This window comes from Myxine glutinosa, chromosome 5 (assembly GCF_964187855.1).
Source record: "Myxine glutinosa chromosome 5, kmMyxGlut1.1, whole genome shotgun sequence".
Classification (NCBI taxonomy): domain Eukaryota; kingdom Metazoa; phylum Chordata; class Myxini; order Myxiniformes; family Myxinidae; genus Myxine; species Myxine glutinosa.
The window spans coordinates 91,331,366-91,358,214 of NC_136265.1; the positions used below are offsets into that span (position 1 = coordinate 91,331,366).

Consider the following 26,849-nt stretch of genomic DNA (forward strand, 5'->3'; position numbering starts at 1 on the left):
GGGCATCAGCAAAGAGATGGAGGATTTTCCCAAAAGTCAGAGAGATGGTTGAAGGAAAAAAAGGACTTGACCTACCACACTGCCTGAGGACAATACAACCTCGACAGGGAGAGAAGATGAGAGGATTCCATTGAGATTTAAGCTTAACACATGTCTGGGGAGAAAACCCTGATCTCATGTGTGACATTGAAGGCCTCCATCCATTTTTGAGAGAGCAGAAGAATAACGTTCATGGTAGAGTCACTGGAAAGGGTGGAAATGTGAATGGTTTGGTGGATGTGCGGAGTATCGTTGAGAGAGAGGAAGACAAATGATGAATTGCGAAAGATGATGGGAATAGAGCCTGTGATGGATGCTGTGAAGAGAAACAGGTTGAGATGGTTTGGTCATGTGTTGAGGAAGGACGAAAGTGACTGGTTGAGAAGAGTGATGGAAATGAATGTAGAAGGAAGTAGAGGATGGGGAAGACTGAGAAAGACTTGGCTAAAGATGGTCGAAGAAGAAATGCGGGCAAGGGGGTTAACAAGGGTAGATGCAGAAAATAGGGTAAAATGGAGAACATTGTCATGGGGCCCGCAAGGCTAACCCCGCTCCAGCAGGGAAAATGGCCTTAAAATGCCTGTTGTTGTTGTTTGTTGTGGAGTCACTGGGTGTGAATCTGAACTTTTCACACATTTGCTGTGCATTTTGAGTTGTGGCTCCGTCCTCCATCATAAGAAGATTTCTCTCATTCGGTCAACTGTGCACATTGAAATGACCACGCGGTGAAATTCATAAAACCATAACATTGTGATGAATGATTCATGCATGTGCATTTGCCTCCACTTACAGTCCTGGGAGATGATTACTCTCAGGAGGTAATATTGTAATGTCTCCTGTTTGGGAGTCTGAATCCATTACAATTTACATCCATTGAAAGTCCAATAACTTGTCTCATTTGTCATTGGAGGAAACAATCAATGGGCTCTCGCCTCATCAATCATCTCCAGCTGTGACTCAGACTAGACAGGTAGCCAACACTTGGGCCCTCTCATGAAAGAAAGCTGAATAAAGCATCTAAGAAACGCCACACAAGATAAGACCTTTGCTGTTTTAAGCTCTACCCAGGTTCTTCCACAGCTGCAGACAATTGGAAGCAGCAAAAGGATAAAAACCCCAATGCTGCAAGCTCATATCATGGACTGATTTAATCACTGATTAGCGAATCGTCAGCGATAGCTTCGACTGAACGTTGTTCTGTGGAGGAATCCAGGGCCTTCAATCTTCATATCATGTGCAACACTTCGCTCTTGATTTGTATCATTGTTTGGAATCCGGCTTTGCTGCTGATGAAGGTGATAGTGGGAAGTTAAAAAAAATTGTTCTGTGTGCCGGGATTATCTCGACTACCCTTTGTGAAAGCCAACAAGGGATCATAAATGTCCATTAACTAACGCTAGCCGACAAGACATTCAGTTTAATATTCATCCGATGGATGGCACATTGATGAATTGACTGCATGCGGAAAACCGGGATGGCAGTTTATTTGTGGGCCGAGATTTGAACTTTGACTAGATTGCTCAAAGATATACTTGCAAGGTATTGTTGTGTGCCTGCCCTCTGGTGAACACCGCAGGGCGACACGGATGACCAAACGAGCTTTACTCCCAGGCGTTCAATCCAAATTTACGGTATTCTTTACACGCGAGGGAAAGGCTGATGACGAACTTACCTGGACGGCTTCCACCCGACTTCTTCGCACCTGGATAAATTAATCACCTCAAACGACACAGGGTTAAAATGTACAAAAAGACCGGCTTCATTAAATAAACTGCCGGTAACAAGGAAAGCACCATAAAAATAAATTCCTCATTGGAGCGCCCCCGTACAGACTCAAATACAAACAATGGGAAACATAACTGTAAAAATAAATATGTGTTTGTGTGGCACTTAGCTCAAATCGGCTCTTGAACCTCATCAGGAATCGTCAAAACCCCTTCGCGTCCTTGGCAGCAAAACCGCAGACTGCACTGCCGTGGGCACAAAGTAGGCATCACGCACCCTCGTCCGCCCAGCCGCACTCGTCTTCATCGTCCTTGCGTGGGAAACCGCAGTTCTCGGTCCGCAGTTCCTCCTCCTCCACACGATTGCGATGAAGATGTCAGAACATGACCGTTCACCACCAAATCCAGCAAATGAGAGATACAAAGTCGTGGCTGTTCCCAATGAATGTCCCTCGCTCCGGAGCACCCCAACACAAAAGAGAAAGCCACGACGAAAGCGAGAGAAAAAGAAAGAGGTAAAATGTCAGGACACAACTGTTCGTGATGAATCTCCCTTGCGCAAGAGGAGAAAATGTCGGCCGAGCGTTCCTTTGGAGTCAAGGCTCTGACGTCATCTCATGACGTCTCTGTGTCCGCTCCCCTCAGCCAGTCCCATCTTAGCAGTCTTTTTGCCAATCAAATCACGGACCGATCACTGCTCTTTGGGGCGTGGCTTCACAGACATTTTGTGCGTCTGTGCTCACCATGTTGATGTTATCCATGGTCGTGTTCAATGTCCTGTTTCCGGTTGGTTTTTATTTGGTGTAGTTAATGCGCGATTTCTTACTATTTGTGTGTTTTGCTGGTGTCATAAGGAACAAAGGAAAAAATAACAGAGGCCATTACATACAGAGGATTAATTTACCCATCATCCCTAGCTAATGAACAAACACCACCCCTCTCATGGGGATAAAGACACACTCTTCCACGACATACAATCTACACAAATTTCCTACTTATGATACATCAAGGTTCTTCTTCATCACGACATACGGAGCATGGTAATCTATCCACTCTCCCTGGCTCCAAGGTAATCATTGTCTACCCCCCTACAAACGTAACACAGCCCCCTTAAATTCACCCTTAAATTTTGCATCGAACCCTCAGATTACCTATGCCAATTTTTCCACATTTCGCTATCTTCACCAAAGAAGGGTGCTTCTCCATACACCTGCCAGCCGAGCATGGCCCCATATGCTCGGCTCGTTCCAAATTTCCCGATACCATCCCATGGCTCTTCCCAAGCCGAGAGTCCACAAATCACCACAGAATATCTGTGGAAGGTCATTCTCACTATCATGTTCCACAGGTGCCACAATGGTTGTCTGGTGGGCTATACTCATCACTGTCCATGCGGACCGACCCGCGTCCAAAAACCAGCACAGCATGGCAGTTCATCACATGCTGTCTGTCCCAGAGTCTCAGGGAGAGGCAGCCAGGCCGCATGCCCGGGCGGTCACCACATCAGGCCCTTGTTGGCCGTCTGTGGTGCCTTCACCAAAGCGCGGCCCACAACACCTCCCGCGAGTGGTCCTCATAATACACCATCCTAGGTACCTGTGAGAAACCACTTCAGACACCCGGAGGTCTTAAACCGCACCAGGATCCGGTGACCCTGCCAGCCCGAGACACTCGCTTGGACGGCGCCCCGATGAACAAGAGAAGCCACACTTCACCCTACCTCCCGTGGGGCCCAGTTCGTACCATGACACCTATGGTCAGACCCCACGTCCCAATCTCACCAGCACAGGCCCCCCAGCTGGCTGGCATAATCAGATTTTGAAAGGGGCAACTTTTTCCTGAGGCCGACTTCAATGACCTCTCCTGGTCCGAATTCCACACCCCGGGGACCAATTCCCTCCAAGGCGGTGCCAAACCAAACTTCCATTTAAATTGAATTTGAAATTTTCTTTGAAATTTTTTTGCCCCTTGTGTCCAAACGGCAGCTGCAGGTAACGACCCCTTTCTAAGGTTGCTCTGCCTCTCCCTGCAGTTGTTCCAAATTTTCGATGGGGACCAGTTCTTCCGAGGCTCTATCTCCCGACTATTCCATGTCCGAATCCAGCTTGGAGCCAAAACACCTCCCCCCCCCCACCCCTGCTGGGTTTTCAATTTCGGAGCCTTTTGTACCCAATTGTTGTTTGTGGTGAGGGTCTCCTCGGTCACTTTAATCTCATCCTGGGGACATTCCATGGGCCGACTCACCTCATCGCCCAGACTCTCTTTGACTCGATCGATCCCCTTCCTGATGACACGGTCCAAGGTGCTCGGCCGCTCCGGTCAAAATTCATTCACATTATCATCCCCAATCACTTCTGGCCCCAACATGTATTCATCGATACACACCCGGTCTGGTTCTGTTACACGGACCTCCAATATCTTCACCCCCTGTTGCTCTGCACCAAAGATCTGGTGCTCCACAAGTTCCAATTCGTCTCCCTGTTGTTGCATTGTGACATCCACACCAGCCCGACAGCCTTCCAGGTCATTTCCAGTCCAACATTCCCAATTTAAATTTGAGTTTCCCCCATTTACCTCTAGACACTCCCCATTTACCTCCAAACATGCCGTCTCCTGCACCCCAAGTGTATCAGCTTGGGTTGCACCCTCTTTCATTCCCAATACAATCTCTTCCCCTGCTACTTTGTCAATGTATTCCCCCAGTTCTTGTGTTGTTCCCTCCATTTTTCTTCCATTCGTTCATTCCTTCCCTCCATTACATCAATTTTGCCTTCCAATTGTTCCCCACGCTCATTCTGAGCATTAATTTGTTCACTCAGGCTATCTTTAATGAAACATTTCCCCTCCTGTGCCACAATTGTATCAATTTTGTTTTTTCCATTCCATTGATTTGTCCCTTCAATTCATTCTCTATTTCCTCCATGAATTTGTTCGTTTGTTCTCTTCGGGCTTTTATTTCAGCAATTGTTACATCCATGATGGCTATCATTCGTTCAGTATGGGCATCCATTTTTTCATTCATTTGTTCGCTCCGAGCATCCATTCCCATTAACCATTTGCACATGGCCTGGAAATCCATCGGATCCGTTCCCATTGTCGCCGGCTCCCTCATAGGAAAGGGGGGTGGACTCGTGCTCGGGACGTGCACACAAAGAAAGAACAATTCAGTATCTTTTACTTTTTATTCCGATAACATAATCATCAAAATATGTCTCCAACTCGTCAATATTTTCCACAATGCTACTTCCTCGATTTCAAAACATGTTTATTTTTATGCTCCAGATTAATTTGTTTCACCTTTTGATAAAAAAAAATGCACCAACCCAACTAGTATTTACCCTCCAAATTGTTTCCTGAGCCTGGACCTCCATTGTGCAGCTAAATAGCACCAGGCAGACTGAATCCGCCCATAATCCTTCAAGGTTTACAAAATGCGCAGCAAGTTACAAGAATAGGGGCACTGCATCGGCGGCACCACCACGTTCCAACATCGCAATTTCCCACATCTTTTACACTATATGTCCATGATTAAACACCCCCGTTCATTGTTTTAGCCAAATTTCTTAGCCTACCCCCTACACAGCGTGTGTGTGTGTGTGTGTGTGTGTGTGTGTGTGTGTGTGTGTGTGTGTGTGTGTGTGTGTGTGTGTGTGTGTGTGTGTGTGTGTGTGTGTGTGTCTCTTCATAAGGCTAGGTTTTATAGGCTTCGTGTAGTGCTTTCGGTGGGATTTAAGTGGGGGGTTGGGGGGGGGGTTAAGGGGCAATTACTGTGTGTCCGCCTGTTAGAAGACCCAATGACCCAGAAGACCCCAAGGACCCTGAAGACCCAAACAACCCCAAGTACCCAAATGACAAAAAGGACCCAAAAGACCCCAAGAACTCAGAAGAACCCCAAGTACTCTGAAGATCCAAAATACCCCAAATACCAAAAAGACCCAATGAACCCCAAACACCCAAAAGACCCAATAGAATGAAAAGACCCTGAAAGAAAGAAATGGACCCCAAAGACGCAAAATTTTGGTAAGACCCAAAAATCCCTAAGACCTAAAAGACCTCAAGGACCCAGAAGACCCAACAGACCCAAAATACCTGAAGACCCAAAATGCTCTGTCGAATGTTAAAGACACAAAAGATAATGAAGACCTAGAAGACCCCAAGGTATTTGAAGACCCAAAATACCCCAAAGGACCCCAAAGACTGAAAAGACCCAATGTACCCCAAAGGCCCAAAAGACCCCGAGGATCCAAAAGACCCAAACAACCCCAAGGATCCAAATTACAAAAAGAACCCTAATGACTCAGAAGACCCCAAGGACTCTGAAGACCCAAAATAACCCAAAGCCCAAAAAGACCCAAAGGACCCCCAAAATACCCCAAATACTGCAAAAACCTTAAAGACCCAAAAGACAACAAAAACCCAAAAGGCCCTGAAGACCCAAAACTTCCCAAAGACCCAAAACACTGAATAGACCCCAAGACCGTTAAAACCCCATGAAGACCCAAAATACTGAAAAGACCCCAAGACCCCAAGACCCTCAAATACCCAAAACACAACCAAGACCCAACATACCCCAAAGACCCACAAAGACAAAAATACCTCAAAGACCCAAAATACCTTGAAGATCCAAAGACTCCAAAGACCCTTAAATACCCAGAAGACCGAAAAACCCCAAAGACAAAAAAGACCCAAAAAACTGTTCCAACCCATCATTTTTGATGGCCTTTATGCTCGTGTTTAATATGTCACAAGATTCAATTTATCATGTATGTAACAGGACCCCAATAAACCCACCACCGAGAAGACTTTGCCCAAACATCATGCTGAAATGTCAAAGCACAATAACATACATGTACTCAATCAGTTCCCTTCATTCATATGACATAATTACAAAATAGAAGATAACATCAAATGGTTTATCATTGCCTTGGTTCCTAAGGAACCATGACAAGAGGTTGTACAACATTGCCTCTGTTGGAGTTACACTTTTCCCTATCCTGAGAAATGAATTTAAACAAAGAAATTCAGTTGGGATGCCGGCGATGATTTATCTACTCTTCACGAAAAGCACATGATTTGTTTTTACAATCAGAAAACATTATCTATCTATAATTTCAGTAATCTCTGTGTGTTTGTTTGTTTGTACGTTTGTACGTTTGTTTGTTTGTACGTTTGTTTGTCTGTGACCGCTGTTTCTCGACAACCACGGGTCCGATATACTTGAAACTTGCCAGGTATATTGCTGGGGACTCGAGGATGTGCCTTTTCAAGGTTTCATATTAATCGGACAATTACTTACCGAGCTATGTCCAAAAAACGATTCAACCAATCAGAGAGCAGCGAGCTATCGCGTGTGCCGAACACACTCTGCCTCGGATGGCACATTTGAGAGCGTATTCATTTATTTCACGTTTGCAAACTATGTTGGCGCTATGTTGGCGTTAAACTATGTTTTAAAACTAATAATAAAACTAATAAAAACGAATTTGCGATTCATCGTAACTGCGATATACGACCTTCCGGAGCTCCTGTGAGAGCGTGCGCCATTTCGGATCGTACGGGTACGACGTGCATGCCATATGTTGGCGTTAAACTGTTTTAAAACTAATTAAACGGACAAATTTCATGTCATGTTTCATGTAAATAGAGGGGGGGGGGGGGGGGGCGATTGTCACTGTACTCGCAAGCCGTTCGCCGTTCGCTTTGGCGTTGCGAATGGACCAAAACATTTCATGAACCAAACCATTTCATGTAAAGCGTTCGCCGTTCGCTTTGGCGTTGCGAATGGACCAAAACATTTCATGAGCCAAACCATTTCATGTAAATAGAGGGGGGGATATAATTTTAGATATAGATATAGTACGGGCATGCCCTAGTAGAATCAAATGCAATACCCTCTCCTCTGGCGAGGGTAACGAGAAGGGCACTTTGTGGAGAGCATACCTCCGCCTGGTTGACCATATCACTCAATGGTGAAGAATCACTAAGAAAATTATTCTAGCTGGATCCAGATCCGGATCTTCACCATTATTGAATTGATTCTTCTTTGTCACACACACAACCTGTCCAATAAGTTTCGTCCAAATCCATCCATAACTTATTAAGATATCCTGCAAAGTATTGTTTTTCGCCCAATCTCCCAATGGTGAAGAATCACTTTTAAAATTTTAGTTGCCAGATCCGAATCCGGATCTTCACCAAAATGTAATAATTTCGATCCGAATCCGGATCTTCACCAAAATGTAATAATTTCGTTCTGATCACATATGCTACATCTCTACCAAATTTTGTCCGAATCCATCCACAACATTTTGAGATATTTTATTCATAAACGGACAGACAGACAAACAGACAAACAAACAGGCACAGATAGACAGGGGTGAAAACGTAACCTCCATCCACCTTTGATGACGGATGTAATCATTATTCTGCTACTAATTTCTCCCACAATGTCACAATGCTTTGACACGTCACTATTCCCTTTGGGAAAGTTTTTATTTTCTCTGTTCAAGTAAGACCTCAAAAGGTCTGGTGTTGGCTTAGCGGTCAGGGTACCAGTTTGGGATCCGAGGATCCTGGGTTCGAATCCCGGTCGATCGCTGAATTAACGCCAGGGGGGTTGACTCAGCCTGTCATCCTTCCGAGGTCGGCAAATTGAGTACCAGTTCACTGGTAATTCCCTGTTTGTCGTAAAAGGCGACAAAAAGGGTTGGCGTCAGGAAGGGCATCCGGCCGTACAACATTGCTTCAAAAAGGGGACCAAAAAACAACAACCACGGTGCCCGAAAAAGGCCAACCCCCGCTTTGCGGGGAAAAATGGCCTCTAAAGGTGGGGTTAAGACCTCAAATTAATGATTTTAATGCAATATTTATATTTATTTAGCTATTTTAAGAGTCTGGAACCAGCTATGCATGCAACGCAACACTGCCTGCATTTAATAAAAGTTACTTTTCCAGATTTATTTGTGAAAGTGGAAGTGAAAACTGAACACGACATTGATGTTCACCTGGATCGACCCGAACCCAAATATGCTGAAGCTTCTTTCTTCAAGAACCATCCCCAAGAAGGTTTCTGTCAATGTCTATACATTTTGAGTTGAACAGTTTGATGATGAACTCTGGTGTTAAGAAAGATAGGGCCAATACTCATAGTATAGTACCTGGTAGAATAATACCTGGTAGAATAAACAGTATACTGCACCGACTTAGGGTATTTTAAACCAATTTCAATGGTTGCTAGAAGACAGGGCAGCATGTACAATCATACTAACAAAATCATGTCAGAATCAAACTTTAAACAAACAAAGAAAAAAATACGTATTTTTGGGGGCAACTCCCCCTCCCTGAACCCCATATACGTCCGAAGACCACAATTTTTCTTATGCCTCTAACAAACATTAGTACATCAATGGTGATTAAGGTTTGGTGAGGTTTCATCGAAATTGCAAGTGTAGTTTTTGAGAAGAAAGCAAATACCTATTTTGGGGGTAACCCCCCCCCCCCACCCTCCATAGATTCCCAAAGGGGCAGATTTTTTTAATGCAGTGAATATACTTTGGTACATCATGGGTTGTGAAGGTTGAGGTGAAGTTTCATCGAAATAGTGTGTGTAGTTTTTGAGAAAAAAGCAAATACCTATTTTGGGGGGAACCCTCCCCGTGGCCCCCAAAGGGGCATTTTCTTTTCATGCCGTGAACAAACTTTGGTACATCATGGGTAGTGAAGGTTGTGGTGAAGTTTTATCGAAATTGTGTGTGTCGTGTCTGAGAAGAAAGGAAATACCTATTTTGGGGGGAAATCCCCCGTTAGTTTCCCAAGGGGGCAGATTTTTTTAAATGATGTGAACAAACTTCGGTACATCACGGGTGGTGAAGGTTGTGGTCAACTGTCATCAAAATTGTGTGTCTAGTTTCAGAGAAGAAAGCGAATACCTATTTTAGGGGGGGTCAAACCTGGACCCTCGTAGACGCCTTTAGACTTTGATTTTCTTCGTGCTGTGAACAAACATCGGTACATCACGGGTGATGAAGGTTGTGGTCAGGTTTCATCGAAATAGTGTATGTAGATTCAGAGGAAAAAAGCAAATTCCTATTTTTGGGGGGGTCAAACCTGGATACACTCTGACCCCGGTAAACCCCCTTAAACCCCGATTTTTTCAGTGCCGTGAACAAACTTTAGTCACAACACAAGAAATATCATTTGTGCCAAATTTGGACGCAATCCCATCAGCGGTTTCAGAGAAGAAGTTTCAAGTGTTTACGGACAGACGGATGGACAGACTGACAGATGGACAACGCACCATCTGATAAGCTCCCCCGTTCCAGTTGAGCTAAAAAGCTAGAGCAATGCGACTCTGCGCCAATATGCATCCGCATGTCATGGGTAGATGTCGTGGTTCGCTGTCCTAAAAAGAAACAAGTGTTTTTTTGTTTTTGTTTTGTATACAAGATTGAGGCTCGTGAAAGAGCGAACATTAATCACACAGAAAGACAAACTGACACATAAAACATATAACATCGGGAGCGGTAGACAAGATGGGGAGAGAGGGGGAACGACACAAACACAACAGTTGAGAGCAGGGACCGAGAGACATGGAGACATCGAGAGATCTGTGGGAGGGAGAGGGCTTTGGCGGGGGGAGGCATGGGAACGGGGGGTGGGAGAGGTATAAAACATATGGACACTGCCAGGACTTCCAGGAAAGAAGTTGAATTTCAAACAAGGTGGATCTGGGGTGAATTAGTGGGGGTAGAAAAGATCAAGGTTTTGGATGGGGGAAGATAAGAGATGGTGGTGAACAGCTGTTTTAAATACCTGGTGATTTAAATCCTTTCAGCTGTTTTCAAATATCCCATTTTCACCAGACAGGACAGGTTTCACATCAATCGGTGAAGCGGTTTCGGAGAAGGGATTTTGTTTCAATATCGGCTTTCAATATCAGCACCTGTACCGGGGTGTGTACCCCGGTTTAAAATAGGTACACCGTATCCCTGTGTGTCGTAAGAGGCGACTAAAAGGGTTGGTGTCAGGAAGGGCATCCGGACATAAAATATTGCCTCAAAAAGGGAACCATGACAATTACAACTACATATGGGCAGGGTACAGCTCGAAGTACCCCGTGAGGGACCTCACTCCCTCTCTTCAAAAATCGAGGTGGGGAACCCAATCGAAGCAAGGGTAGAAATCACTCCATTTCTGATGACGAAACGTCTGATGCCCCACGTGGATATCGGTTTCTGAGGTTTGGGACATGGAATGTAGGGACAATGACAGGGAGATCAGGAGAAGTGGTGGAAGTATTGGTCAGAAGAAGAGTGGACATATGTTGTGTGCAGGAGACGAGATGGAAGGGAAATGTGTGAGAATGGTGAAGGGTAGGCAGGGACAGAAATACAAGTTTGTGTGGCAAGGGTGCCTGGAGGGCGTGAATGGTGTTAGTGTCCTGTTTTCTGAGGGGTTTGTAGACAGTGTGGTGAGTGTGACTAGAGTGAGTGAAAGGTTGATGTGGTGAAAATGATGATTGGAAATCTCTTGGTTAACGTCATCTCGGGGTATGCTCCGCAGGTCGGTCGGAGCGATGAAGAGAAGGACAAGTTATGGTGTGCAATAGAGAAGCTGATGGAAAACGTGAAAGATGAGGAAGTTGTTGTGGTAGGCGGAGACCTAAATGGACATGTGGGAAGGAGTCTAGATGGTTTTGAGGGAGTTCATGGGGGTTACGGATATGGTGTGAGGAATGGAGAAGGTGAAAGGATTTTGGAGTTTGCTGATGGAGCTGGTTTGTTGATTTGTAATACTTAGTTCCAGAAAGAGGATAATAAGCTTGTTACATACACGTCAGGTGGGTCGACGACAACCGTTGACTGCCTAATGGTGCGTTGGTGAGATAGGGGGCACCTCCGGGACACAAAGGTGATCCCCGGGGAGGAGGCTGTTTCGCAGCACCACTTGGTTGTATGCGATTTAAGGGTGAAAGGTGCGAGGAGAGCTCGACGGGTGAAGTACCAACGAGATTAAAGGTGTGGAGGTTGAAAGAGGTGACGGTGAGGGAGGCATTAAAAGAGAGGCTGAGTGTGGTAGAGGTTGATGTGGTTGAGCTTGAAAGTGGTTGGATGTCAATGAAAGATAGTCTGTTGGGAGCCGTTGGTGAGGTATGTGGATGGACAAAAGGACCACCGAGGCACTCGGAAACATGGTGGTGTGATGATGAAGTTGGAAAGAGGATTGACGAGAAGAGGAAGAAGTTCAAGGAGTGGCAGAAGGCGAAGGGTACGGGGGCAGAAAAGGCAGAGCATGAAAGTTATAAGGCAGCCAAGAAGGCTGCAAAGAAAGAGGTAGCAAAGGCGCAGGAGGTATGCAGGAAAATGTTCGGAGAACGCTTGGATTCGGAAGAGGGTCAGAGAGCGGTATTCAGGATTGCCTAAGCAGATAGTGAAAGAGAGGTGTAATGTGATGGAGGTGAGTAGCTTGAAGGACGAAGTGGGACAAATCGTTGTGGACCCAGATGGAATTAAAGGAAGATGGCAGAGATACATGGAAATGCTGTTGAATGCAGAGAATAAATGGGACGGCAACAAAGAGAGTAACCCAGTTTTAGGACCGACAGAGAAGATAACTGAGAAGGAAGTTGAGGAAGCGATTAAAGCAATGAAGAGCAGAAAAGCGGGAGGGCCGACGGGAGTTGTGGGAGATATGTTGAAGGCAGCAGGAAGTTGGGGTGTGAAGAGAATGACAGAGATCTGCAATCTGGTGGTGAAAGAAGTAAAGGCCGCATTCCAGTGAATTGGGAACTGAGTACCCTCGTCCCTCTATACAAGGGGAAAAGTGACCCTCTGGACTGCGGCTCGTATCGAGCGATAAAGTTATTGGAGCATGGAATGAAGGTATTGGAAAGGGTTGTTGGAGAGGAGGATAAGGAAGAAAGTGAAGATTGACGAAATGCAGTTTGGATTTATGCAAGGAAGAGGAAGGACAGACACACATTTTATTGCAAGGCAGTTGCTGAAGTACATGGTGAAGAGGAAGAAGTTGTTTCTTGGGTTTGTTGATCTGGAGAAAGCATTTGATAGGATTCCACACGAAGTGGTGACATGGGCATTGAGGAAGTTAAGAGTGGAGGAATGGTTGATCAGAGTCGTGATGGCAATGTACGAAAGAGCGCGCAGAGCTGTAAGGACGAAGGACGGGAACAGTGGTGAGTTTGACGTGAAGGTGGGAGTGCATGAGGGGTCAGTACTAAGTCCACTACTATTTGTAGCTGTGATAGAGGTGCTGGCTCGGAATGTAAAGGAGGGTTTACCATGGGAGTTGTTGTATGCAGATGGTCTGGTGTTGATTTTTTTTTTTTTTTTTTTTTTTTTTTTTGTATACAAGATCGAGGCTCGTGAAAGAGCTAACATTAATCACACAAAAAGGCAAACCAACACATAAAACACAAAATAAGAGGAGCGGTAGACAAGATGGGGAGAGAGGGGGAAGGACACAAACAACATTTGAGAGCAGGGACATCGAGAGAACTGTGGGAGGCAGAGGGCTTGGGGGGAGGTGGGAGAGGTATAAAACATATGGACACTGAAAGAGTAAGAGTGGGTGGGGGAGGGAGATAGAGCAAGAGTGGTGGGGGGGGGGGGGAGATAGAGCAAGAGTGGATAGGGGAGGGAGATAGAGCAAGAGTGGGCGGGGGAGGGAGATAGAGCAAGAGTGGGTGGGGGAGGGAGATAGAGCAATATTGGAGGGGGGAGATAGAGCAAGAGTGGAGGGGGGAGATAGAGCAATATTGGAGGGGGGAGATAGAGCAAGAGTGGAGGGGGGAGATAGAGCAAATAGGGGGGGGGGGGATAGAGCAAGAGCGGGGGGGGGGAGGGGGAGACAGAGCAAGATTGGAGGGGGGGGGGAGACAGAGCAAGATTGGAGGGGGGAGATAGAGCAAGAGTGGAGGGGGGAGATAGAGCAAGAGCGGGGGGGGGGGGGAGACAGAGCAAGATTGGAGGGGGGGGGGGAGACACAGCAAGATTGGCACAGACACAGCAAGATTCTAATCATATTCTTCAATGTCTGGTGAAACCTTTCCAAGGTCCCTTGGCTCTCGGGATGGTAAGTACTTGATCTTACTTGCTCCACTCCCAACAGGTGTACCACTTGCTGAAAAAGCGTTGACATGAAATTGGAACCCTGATCAGGCTGGATGGCCTTAGGTAGGCCAACCAAAGTGAAAAATTTAATCAAGGCCTTCGTAATAACTGCCGCAGTAATTTTCCTAAGAGGCACCGCTTCTGGGAACCTCGTGGAAGCGCACATGATGGTCAGCAAATACTGATGTCCAGCCTTAGTTTTAGGTAAAGGGCCTACACAGTCAATAATGACTCGGCTGAATGGCTCTTCAAAAGCTGGAATTGGTTTTAAAGGTGCGGATGGGACTTTCTGATTAGGTTTTCCCACCAGCTGGCAAGAATGGCAAGATTTACAGAACTCCGCCACATCACGTCGCAATCCTGGCCAGAAAAAATGCACCAATATTCTGTCACACGTCTTGTTCACTCCAAGGTGCCCGGCCAAAGGTGTTTCATGTGCCAAACTCAATATCTCCTTCCGGTACGGCTGTGGCACCACAATTTGGTTATGAACTTTCCACTCATCATTTGCTGGCACCTCCGGTGGTCTCCATTTTCTCATGAGTATTTCCCCTTTCATGAAGTAACCAACAGGTATTGCGGAAAGTATGGATGGACTGAAGGAGAAGATGAACAAGTGAAAGGAATGTATGGAGACAAAAAGTCTGAAGGTGATTATCGCAAAAATGAAGGTGATGGCAAATGGTAAAGCAAGTGGTGAGGTGGAAAGAACTGGGAAATGGCCGTGTGCGGTGTGCAGGGAGGGTGTCGGAGTGAACTCCATTCAATGTACAATGTGCCAGAGTGGGTTCATCAAAAATGTAGTGGTCTGAGAGGGCCACTAACCAGTGTGGCAGCTACATTCAAGTGCAAGGTGTGCACAGAGGGAGTTGCAGATGGAGGAAATGTTGAGTTGGATCTTGGCGACGGCGTGAAGCTGGAAGGTGTGAAAACATTTTGTTACCAAGGAGACGTGTTGAATGGAGAAGGTGGATCAGACTCGGCAACGGCTGCTCGAGTGAGATGTGCATGGAAGAAGTTTCGGGAACTGAGTGGCGTGCTGACGAGGAGGGGAGTGTCGTTGAAGCTGAAGGGAAAGGTGTATGCTGCATGTGTGAGAAGTGTTATGATTTATGGGAGCGAGACATGTGTAATGAACGTAGAGCAACAACGAAGGCTGGAAAGGGTGGAAATGCGAATGGTTCGGTGCATGTCTGGAGTATCGTTGAGAGAGAGGAAGACAAATGATTAATTGTGAAAGATGATGGGAATAGAGCCTGTGATGGATGCTGTGAAGAGAAACAGGTTGGGATGGTTTGGTCATGTGTTGAGGAAGGATGAAAGTGACTGGTTGAGAAGAATGATGGAAATGAATGTGGAAGGAAGTGGAGGACGGGGAAGACCGAGTAAGACTTGGCTAAAGGTGGTGGAAGAAGAAATGCGGGCAAGGGGGTTAACAAGGGGAGATGCAGAAAATAGGGCAAAATGGAGAAGACTGTCAGGGGGCCCGCAAGGCTAACCCCCGCTCTTGCAGGGAAAATGGCCTTAAAATGCCTGTTGTTGTTGTTGTTGTTGTGTATCGGCTTTCAATCTAGTATTGCTGCCATACCACGTAACATGACCTCAAAAAATGTACACTCTGCATATGTATAGGTGGCGTATCATGCTTCTGTGAATTTTCGTGTTTATCGGATAAGGTTTGTTTTTCTATCCATGATGGCTGCCAAACCACATCACTGACGATGTCATCATTTTCAAATTAAATGCAACAATGGTGTTCGATGATATTTGTTAAATTTTGCATCAATAGTGCAAGCTGTTTCAAAGATATAATTGTTTAATCCTTTCCTTCAATCCAATATTGCTGCCACACCATGTGACCAATGTTGTTTTCATGATAAACTTTCAATCACCATGCCGAGTCAATGAATCACGTAAAGCTTTGAATCAATCGATTTGGTGCTTTGGGCGAAGATGTTTTTTTCAAGTTTTAGGTTAAATCAAATATGGCTGCCAAACCATGTGACCGATGATGTCATAAATTTAATATTCCAACACAAATTGGTCATAGATCATGTGCATACTCAAAACTCTGATAACTAAAGTATGATTATCATGGAAACCCAAACTTTTGCACATTACTGTATATACTCAACAATATATATATTTTTAGTTTTCTGCAGTGGAACAAATACGATGTACATGTTTCGGCACATTTGTCTGGTCATGTGAATCTTATTTTTTTACAGATCATGTGATGTTGTATTTACAGGTGAAGCCACTGAATCTACACGGGAGACTGCACCAACTGCAACATCACCAGATGAAACAAACAAGAGGAATTCTTACAAGCAAGACAAAATGAATGTGGAGATGTTTGCACAGAATAATTTTCACAACGCTCACCAAAGAAAGAAATCTGAACATCAATACAAATGCACAAATTGTGGAAAATCTTTCCGTCGCCCAGACAAATTGAAAATACACATGAGAGTTCACAGTGGGGAATGCCCGTCCACATGCACAAGTTGTGGAAAATCTTTTAAACGGCCATCCGGCCTTAAACAACACATGACAATTCACAGTAGTGAACGCCCATACAAATGCACAAGTTGTGGAAAATCTTTTAATCTGTCAACCAAACTTAAATCACACATGACAATTCACAGTGGTGAACGCCTATACAGTTGCTCAAGTTGTGGAAAGTCTTTTAAGCAATCATCCCACCTTAAAAGGCACATGATAATTCACAGTGGTGAATGCCCATACAAATGTACAAGTTGTGGAAAATCTTTTAATCAATCATCCAACCTTAAACAACACATGAGAATTCACAATGATGAACGTCTATACAAATGTACAAGTTGTGGAAAATCTTTTAATCAATCATCCACCCTTAAACAACACATGAGAATTCACAATGATGAACGTCTATACAAATGTACAAGTTGTGGAAAATCTTTTAATCAATCATCCAACCTTAAACAACACATGAGAATTCACAATGATGAACGTCTATACAAATGTACAAGTTGTGGAAAATCTTTTAATCAATCATCCACCCTTAAACAACACATGGAAATTCACAATGATGAACGCCCATACAAATGCACAAGTTGTGGAAAATCTTTTAATCTGTCAACCAAACTTAAATCACACATGACAATTCACAGTGGTGAACGCCCATACAGTTGTTCAAGTTGTGGGAAGTCTTTTAATCAGTCATCCACCCTTAAACAACACATGAGAATTCACAGTGGTGAACGCCCATACAAATGCACAAGTTGTGGAAAATCTTTTAATCTGTCAACCAACCTTAAAAAACACATGAGAATTCACAATGGCGAATGCCCATACAGTTGCTCAAGTTGTGTAAAGTCTTTTAATCAATCATCCACCCTTAAAAAACACATGAGAATTCACAATGGTGAACGCCCATACAGTTGCTCAAGTTGTGGAAAATCTTTTAATCATTCATCCACCCTTAAAACACACATGGAAATTCACAATGGAGAACGCCCATTCAAATGCACAATTTGTGGAAATTCTTTTAATAAGTCATCTCACCTTAAAAGGCACATGATGATTCACAATGGACGTTCCTGAATAACGATCCTTTACCGAAAAAGGAGGGGGACATTTTGAGTTCTGAGATAACTTCCTCACCTTCTAAAACCCGCAAATGGAGATGACAACGAACGGGAGAACACCTGTATGCATGTATGTATGTGCACAATTACTGGAAAAAATTTTTTAACGAGTCTCCTCACCTTAAATATAATGCACATGACAATTGAAAATGGAGAACGCCTGGAGAAACGCACAATTTGTGGAAAGTCTCTCATTCATCTATCCAACCTTAAAATGCACATGGGAATACACAATGAAAGATTGGGGCACATGAGCATTAGCCGCAGGGTGCAGCACGAGTCTAGAAAAGGGGGATAAGCCTAAAAAGTGGGGATGGGGTTGGTATATATATATATATATATATATATATATATTTCACATATTAGATACACAAATACCACATAAGCACACAAACACAATGGAGGTGCATACTTTGAGAACTGTTTGGTTTCTGTTCCATCTCTTGAAGCCCACCAACGTGTGGAGATAGCAACCGAACAACAACTACTTACACACAAACATACATGCATATACAGGCACACACACGTACACACACACACATACACACACACACACACACACACACACACACACACACACACACACACACACACACACACACACACATGTATGCACACACACACGTGGAGGTGGACACTTTCAGACCTGGGAAGGCTCTGTTCTCCCTTCTCAAACCCAAATTATGGAGATAATAACCAACAAGTACATTCATACAAATGCACAGTTTGAGCAAATCATTCACTTATTTGTGCGACATCGAAAGAGATTTAAAAATTCACAATGGAAAACACCCGTGGAAATGTACATTGTGTGAAATGCTTTTTATTGGGTTCCACTCTCAGGAATACGCAGAAAATTACATCTGTCCAACCTCAAGAATGAACTTCAAACTTGTCTCCCTTCTTGAAAACCTGATGGTGCCTTGTTAGTCTTTCTCAGGAGTGTGGTCCTCCGCTATCGTTCTCTTCAAATGACACCACAGCCGCTTCCACTCTTCAGAGGTCATGGAATCCATCATAACAGTTGATATGAAATCTCCTTTCAACTTAGGAAATGTGAAATCTTAACTCAGGAAATGTGCAATTCTAACTTAGGAAATGAGTTTCGTCTACGTATATACACATATGTACCTCCATACATGAAACATCGGCCATATCCCCATTATAGTTTGATGATGATGATTGACACAACTCCACTGAGTGATATCAGTAACCCCTATCAAGAAACCAGCATCCCATGGGGTAAGCCACGTGATTGGCTGCAACCAAAGATTTCCCAATAACGGTGAACCCTCTTTTGTGGATGACATACTTATGAACGCAGACTTACCAAGAAGTGCAAAAAGGGACATAGATCCCTTCAATTGAGAAATATTTTCATCAAGATATTGAATTGTCATGAAAATACCTGTTTGAATAAAGTGACGACTTGCAGCCATGTCCACACTGGTTTATTTAAATAAGAGTAAAATGTGTACAAGAGTCGCAGGATATGTTAGTTGGTGTCGTGTTCACGATTCATCACCAGTCTTTGGTTTGATTACTGAAGGAACAAATCTGATAACACGTGTAACTCTGATGTACTGTGTCAGCAAGGAGAGGTGTATTTCAGAGTAAACTGCCACATTTTAATTTCGGTTATGGTTGTTGAATATCCCGTGATACCTTTATTTAAAAAGTTGGCCTTTCATTCATGTGTTGGTAATTGTGCGTACCTGGGATGAGCAATGATCCCAAGAATGGTAAGGAAATTGATGTTTGGGAAAGGATGGAATTGCTATAGTTTCTCCAAGGTCATATTTCATTGGTCCAAGGCCAATGGCTTGATCTCTGATCATCAATTTGGTTTGAGACCTGGTCACTCTACTCTGGACATGCTGCTTCTGCTTTCTCAACAATGGATGGACGTCCTCAATGCCAAAAGGAAATTAGAGCTGTCTCCCTTGACATATCACGTGCCTTCGATACGGTCTGGCACCCCGCTCTGCTCACCAAACTCTCCTCTTTTGGTATCCATGGAAATCTCCACGCATGGCTGGCAGACTTCCTCTCGAGTCGTAGTCAACGTGTGGCCCTGAATGGGTTTCTCTCATCTCCCCTTCCTGTTAGGCTGGAGTTCCCCAAGGCAGTGTTCTGTGCCCTGTTCTTTTTCTGGTCTTCATCAATGATCTCTCTGACTCTCTTGAAAATCCTCTCTATCTCTTTGCTGATGACTCTACTCTCTGTCGCTCCATTCTTCATCCCTCAGATCGGCAGTCTGCAGCCTCCTCACTCTCGGCAGACCTGGACAAAATCAGACTGGGCAAACAAGTGGAACATGTCTTTCAATCCTGACAAATCTCACACTCTTACGATGTCTCTCCGAAAAGACAGACTGGACAACCCTCCCATCCACTTTCTGAATAATCCTCTCGAAGAAGTTCTGTCACTCAAGCTTTTGGGTCTCATGATCTGCCATGATCTTTCCTGGGAAAGCCACATTTCAAATCTGGCCTGCAAAGCCAGTCGCCGACTGGGCATCCTCCGTCGTGCGAAGTCCTTCCTTGGCACACCTGAGCTCCTCACCACAAACAAGGCTTTCATCCGCAGCTCAATGGAATACTGCTCTCCCCTCTGGGCTGGTGCTCCTGCCTCACACCTACCTCGTCTTCACGCTGTTGAAACCAAAGCATTCAGAATCATTGGAATCGACCGCGATGAAGCTAACTCCAAGGGCCTCTCACTCACTCACCGCAGGCAGGTTGGTGGTCTTTCCGTCTTCTACCGACTCCTCTCTGGCCTTGCCCCCCCCCAGCTCTCTCTGGGCTCTGTCCCGCAAATATTCCTACAGGTCGCACAAGATCTGCCTGCAACCCTCTTATGGTTAAACTCCCAAAACCAAGACTCTCTGCTCACCTTCACTCCTTCACTCCTCTTTTCTCCCGCCTCTGGAACAAACTCCCTCACCCTCTTCAATCCCACTCCACCCTCCAGGTCTTTAAAACAGCTGTTTACCACCATCTCTTATCCTCTCCCATCCAAAACCTTGATCTTTTCTATCCCTGCTAATTTCACCCCAATTCCACTTTTTTGAAATACCAACTTCTGTCTTGGAAGTCCTTGGTGTCCTTGTGTTTTATACTTCTCCCACCCCCACCCCTTTCCCACGCCTCCTCCCCCCAAGCCTTCCCCCTCCCACACATCTCCCTGCTCTCAAGTGTTTGTGTGCTTCCCCTTCTCTCCCCATCTTGTCTTCCGCTCCCTCTTTTTATATATTTTGTTTGTCTGGTTGATTTGTTTGTGAAGTAAACGTCAGCTCTTTCACGAGCCTCGATTCAGTATACAAAAAAAAAAAAAAGGTCTGTGTCTGAACACGAGGCCACATTATTTTCTGTCTCACTGTTCTCCGGGTATGCAATCATCATTTTCCTCCAATCACCATCCATTTGGGCTGCTGGGACACCCTGGATGTGTGCACACGGCTCTGTGCTATCTCACCTTTGTTTCAATCTCAGCCCAGCTACAAACTGCCATCCTGGTTTTTCACATGCAGGAAATACATCAATATGTGCACCATTTCTCGTATGGAGGTTAAGCTGGGGGTCCTGTCTCTTAGCGTTAGTGAATGTTAAACATGCCATGGTGTCTTTCACGAAGTATGAGTGAGTTATTACGGACACCATAGACAACTTGCAAATACCTGCTCACTCTATCTCGTAACCTGAGGGTGTTGACCCACCCAGGATTGTAATCCCCGACACTCTGTGTGGAGATAGAGAATGGTACCTGGTGATGAGTGTCCTTTCATCTCCAATCCCCTATAAAGTTTGAGTTCTCCACAGCCAAGAAATTCTCACATTGTCATCTTCCCTCTTCAAAAGGATTCTATCCTGGAAATGTCACGTGTTCATCCTGAACTTGTGGTTCTGGTTTTGTTTGTGTTCTGATTTCCTTTTTGCTCCAAAATAAAAACTTTCAATGCTGAGGCAGCCATTTTGTATTTGTCTCGTCCAACTGTTATCAATTATTACTTGCAGCGATGTTTTCTCAAATGGTACCCATGTCTTCTTGTGTTTATATTTCATTATTTTGTCGTTATTTAATGTGTGGAGCTCTACTGTCTCGTCACGTGTTTGTTGGACTCCACGACTCTCTCACTCCAACTCTGCCAATCCCGATCTCGTTCCTTTCTTTCCCGCTCTTTTTCCCTTCACAATCTTCCTTTCTATCTCTTTTTCACCCACCCGATAACCTTCTGTAAAACTCTTCCTGTCCCCACATGTCCACCGTGCCTTGTGGGACTTTAAGTTTCTCCAGGAGAGGTGGCTTCAGTTACCAAGAGGTGGCTTCAGTTACCAAGAGGTGGCTTCAGTTACCAAGAGGTGGCTTCAGTGACCAAGAGGTGGGTTCAGTTACCAAGAGGTGGCTTCAGTTACCAAGAGGTGGGTTCAGTTACCAAGAGGTGGCTTCAGTGACCAAGAGGTGGGTTCAGCTACCAAGAGGTGGGTTCAGTTACCAAGAGGTGACTTCAGTTACCAAGAGGTGGCTTCAGTTACCAAGAGGTGGGTTCACTTACCAAGTTTCTTCGAGAATGTTCACCAAGTGGCTAAACCACTCCATTTGATACCGTTGATAAGGAACGTCTGGCTTGGCAAGCGATAGCTCGCCGCTTGGTAACTGAACACACCCCTGGAATGCGGAACAGTTGAAAGGTTTCTGGTCCTCGAACAAACGGGCACCACAAATAAACAACAACAACCTTTCATTGACGTCGCACTCTGAAAACACCAACGAAACAGACATTAACGTGAGAAATCCCCTTCCCGCGACCAATGACGACGGACGGAATCGAAAGTCAATCCGCTGCCATCCACCGTTATCAGTTTGGATTGGAAGTGGGAACCGATGATCACACCCAGAGCTGCGCACAATGCTCCTTTTCCCGCCTCCGCCATGTTAAAAGTTCAAGGAGGCAGAAATGACCATGTGAGTTTATTCAAACAACACAGTGACCGAACACGCAAACCTTCCGCTATTCGGATTTCGGCATCATCGAGCAACTGACTCCGCCTACCCGGAAACGGAAACAGGTTACATAATACGACATGTGTAATACCCACTGAACTATAACAGTTCAGTGGTAATACCAAAGGGTTTTTGCATTATCCAACAGGGGTGTATATTCCAGCGTGGCTTGTCGAACCTTCTTTTTCCTCTTTTTCTTTCAACAATGGATATTTTTGTGTGAAATACATTTTAACAACATTAAATACTGGAAACAATGATCTCGTAATAGAAGCTGTTGGGGGTGAGATAATGATAGAGCGGGATTCGACGGAAGTATCATTTATTACGATAAAGAAGAAGAAGAGACGAGTGGATGCGGTTCCCAAGAAACGAACAGCGAAAGAAACATTTTATCCAAAGCGAGTTGTGAGGTGAGGAAATGTTGTGGAGATTTGGTGTTTTAAACACATTCGTGAGTTGTGCTAAAGATACCGTTCTGATAGATTTTAACTTGTTTCTTCACTCGATATCAGCGATCGCGAAGGTTAAGCTCGTGACTTGGTCCGCGATGACGATGTTTTCGAACCACCTCACCACGTGACTATTGGCGGTCCATTTCATTTAGAGGTCGCGTGTACCATTGGTACCTCAGTTGGGGCTTTTAATGGGGCAGTTACAACCAAGTACAAGGATACAGAAGAATTATTATTTTAATTACATTTTGGGATAAAAAGATGACATTTTTCACAAAGTAACCTGGGACCATAATCTTCACTGTGAGATCGGTCGGTATCCTGGATCCTACGACGTGTGAGGGCTGTTTTGGGGTTCTGTGGTCTAGCAATAGGATCTTGCTTCACAACCGGCTTCATACGGCTCCAAGCAGAAAAAGAAGCACATCCACCCCCATGAAAGTCATATCAAGGGTTAACATGGTAACATCAGACATTTCATAACACCAGCCCATGGCCCAACAACAGATCTGAGGTCTGAGACTTCCGCAGCAACGGGAGACCGAACGGAGGAGTAATAAAAGTACCTTTTTACCTCAACCTGAAGAAGTGACATTTCAACTTGAATCCTGTTATTTTACCGAATTGCATAAATCACTTTCCACTCAAACTCGTGTCTGGAGGGGAGGATGGCGTCGCCCACAAGGGATTATGGTGTATATTTCCTTTTTTGATGATGTCAAAGTGTTGTTTTAGTTTATTATATTTGCAATCATCAGATCTTTTTGAGATCATAATTAAATCAAAGGAAGCACAAACCTCCCCTGCCTTTATATGGGATCGTCTCTCTGTATGCATCTTCGACATGGGGACTGGAAATTCGTTTCTCGGCTTCTACTGGTTGAAATTGGCTGCAAATTTCAGAAGTAAATGCTTTGTTCGTTAAGGTGATATGTTCCAAATTTCAGAAGTAAATGCTTTGTTCGTTGAGGTAATATGTTCCAAATTTCAGAAGTAAATGCTTTGTTCGTTGAGGTAATATGTTCCAAATTTCAGAAGTAAATGCTTTGTTCGTTGAGGTAATATCTATCTATAATTCCAGTAATCTCTGTGTGTGTGTGTGTGTGTCTGTCTGTGTGTGTGTTTGTTTGTCTGTGACCGCTGTTTCTCGACAACCACGGGTCCGATATACTTGAAACTTGCCAGGTATATTGCTGGGGACCCGAGGATGTGCCTTTTCAAGGTTTCATATTAATCGGACAATTACTTACCGAGATATGTCCAAAAAACGCTTCAACCAATCAGAGAGCAGCGAACTAGCGCGTGTGCCGAACGTGGCGGACACACTCTGCCTCGGATGGCACATTTGAGAGCGTATTCATTTATTTCACGTTTGCAAACTATGTTGGCGCTATGTTGGCGTTAAACGATGTTTTAAAACTAATAAAAACGAATTTGCGATTCATTCGCTTTCCTGCGCGTTTGTGTACGCGATGGCGATTTCTTTACCAAACTCCGGAAGCCGTTCGCTTTGGACCGAACCATTTCATGTAAATAGAGGGGGGGGTTCTGTGGTCGTTGCGAATGGACCAAACCATTCATGTAAATAGAGGGGGGGGATTGTCACTGTACTCGCAAGCCGTTCGCCGTTCGCTTTGGCGTTGCGAATGGACCAAACCATTTCATGTAAATAGAGGGGGGGGATATAATTTTAGATAGATATATAGTACGGGCATATATATAGTACGGGCATGCCCTAGTCTATCTATAATTCCAGTAATCTCTGTGTGTTTGTTTGTTTGTTTGTCTGTGACCGCTGTTTCTCGACAACCACGGGTCCGATATACTTTAAACTTGCCAGGTATATTGCTGGGGACCCGAGGATGTGCCTTTTCAAGGTTTCATATTAATCGGACAATTACTTACCGAGCTATGTCCAAAAAACGATTCAACCAATCAGAGAGCAGCGAGCTATCGCGTGTGCCGAACGTGGCGAACACACTCTGCCTCGGATGGCACATTTGAGAGCGTATTCATTTATTTCACGTTTGCAAACTATGTTGGCGCTATGTTGGCGTTAAACTATGTTTTAAAACTAATAAAAACGAATTTGCAATTCATCGTAACTGCGATATACGACCTTCCGGAGCTCCCGTGAGAGCGTGCGCCATTACGGATAGTAATTCAATTAAAAACATAAAAACATTGTCCCAATTCAGTCAGAGCGAAGGGCGTTGTTTTAAGCGAAGAGCGTTTTATTTTTCCCCTTAAATTCAGTCGCCGGACGGTGAAAGCTTTTTTTTGGGGGCAGCTACTGGCAGCCACGTACGGCCAATCACAGGACACGTTGTTGTGTCGACGTGCCGTGTTGTTTTCCCTCGCAGTTTGGAATGTTTTTCCTTTTCATTTTTTTTCTCTTCTCTTTCTACTTGATGATGGTAGCAGTTCTGTACTCGCAAGCCGTTCGCCGTTCGCTTTGGCGTTGCGAATGGACCAAAACATTTCATGGACCAAACCATTTCATGTAAATAGAGGGGGGGGATATAATTTTAGATATATATATAGTACGGGCATGCCCTAGTGTTCCAAATTTCAGAAATAAATGCTTTGTTCGTTGAGGTAATATGTTCCAAATTTCAGAAGTAAATGCTTTGTTCGTTGAGGTAATATGTTCCAAATTTCAGAAGTAAATGCTTTGTTCGTTGAGGTAATATGTTCCAAATTTCAGAAGTAAATGCTTTGTTCGTTGAGGTAATATGTTCCAAATTTCAGAAGTAAATGCTTTGTTCGTTGAGGTAATATGTTCCAAATTTCAGAAGTAAATGCTTTGTTCGTTGAGGTAATATGTTCCAAATTTCAGAAGTAAATGCTTTGTTCGTTGAGGTAATATCTATCTATAATTCCAGTAATCTCTGTGTGTGTGTGTGTATGTATGTATGTATGTATGTATGTATGTATGTATGTCTGTTTGTCTGTGACTGCTGTTTCTCGACAACTACCGGTCCGATATACTTTAAACTTGCCAGGTATATTGCTGGGGACCCGAGGATGTGCCTTTTCAAGGTTTCATATTAATCGGAGAAGTAGTTACCGAGCTATGTCCAAAAAACGATTCAACCAATCAGAGAGCAGCGAGCTATCACGTGTGCTGAACGTGGCGAACAGACTCTGCCTCGGACGGCACATTTGAGAGCGTATTCATTTATTTCACGTTGGCAAGCTATGTTGGCGTTCAACTATGTTTTAAAACTAATTAAAACTAATTTGCGATTCATCGTAACTGCGATATGCGACCTTCCGGACAGTGAAGACTGCACTTCCGGCAGCCAATCACAGAACGCGTTGTTGCGTAGGCGTGGCCGATGTGAGAGCGAGCCGAGCCGAGCGCGTGCGCCATTACGGTTCGTAATTCGATTTCTTCCGGAGAAAATAATAATTTCTCGATTTCTTATGCGCATTATTTCTCCCAATTCAGTCAGAGCGAAGGGCGGAAGCGAAGAGCGTTGTTTTTTTTGTTTACGGGCGTACGGGCGGGGTAGAGCGTACGGGTAGCGTTTTTTTTTTTTTTTGGCAAGGAACGGGCACCCACGTACGGGCATGCCCTAGTGTTCCAAATTTCACCAATGTCTGTTTCTGCATTCTTGAGTTTTATTAAGAAAACCCTCAAAATCACGTTGGTGTCTGTCCGTCTGTCCGCCAAAAATGTGTTAGCGCTCATATCTCAAGGGCTATAAATTGAAACGAGCTGAAACTTGGAATATACATCGGCCAATAGGTCTAGTTAATGGCTTTCAAAACAAATTCCAACGAAGTGTTATCGTTTTTCCTTTAAAATTAAATATATATATATAAATAGACATAAATGCTGCCAGCCCATAATCACGATGTTGG

General features: G+C 44.4%; 1 protein-coding gene across 1 annotated transcript in view; it reads left to right on the plus strand.

Annotated features, from left to right (window-relative positions):
* LOC137428463 (uncharacterized) overlaps window positions 1-17,476 on the plus strand; it is an 80,805-nt gene extending 63,329 nt beyond the window's left edge. The window contains exon 2 of the mRNA XM_078777091.1: window positions 16,143-17,476. Within this exon, the coding sequence (XP_078633217.1) occupies window positions 16,143-17,476 (1,334 nt within the window). The remainder of the gene's footprint in view (window positions 1-16,142) is intronic.
* Window positions 17,477-26,849: the final 9,373 nt, after the last annotated feature.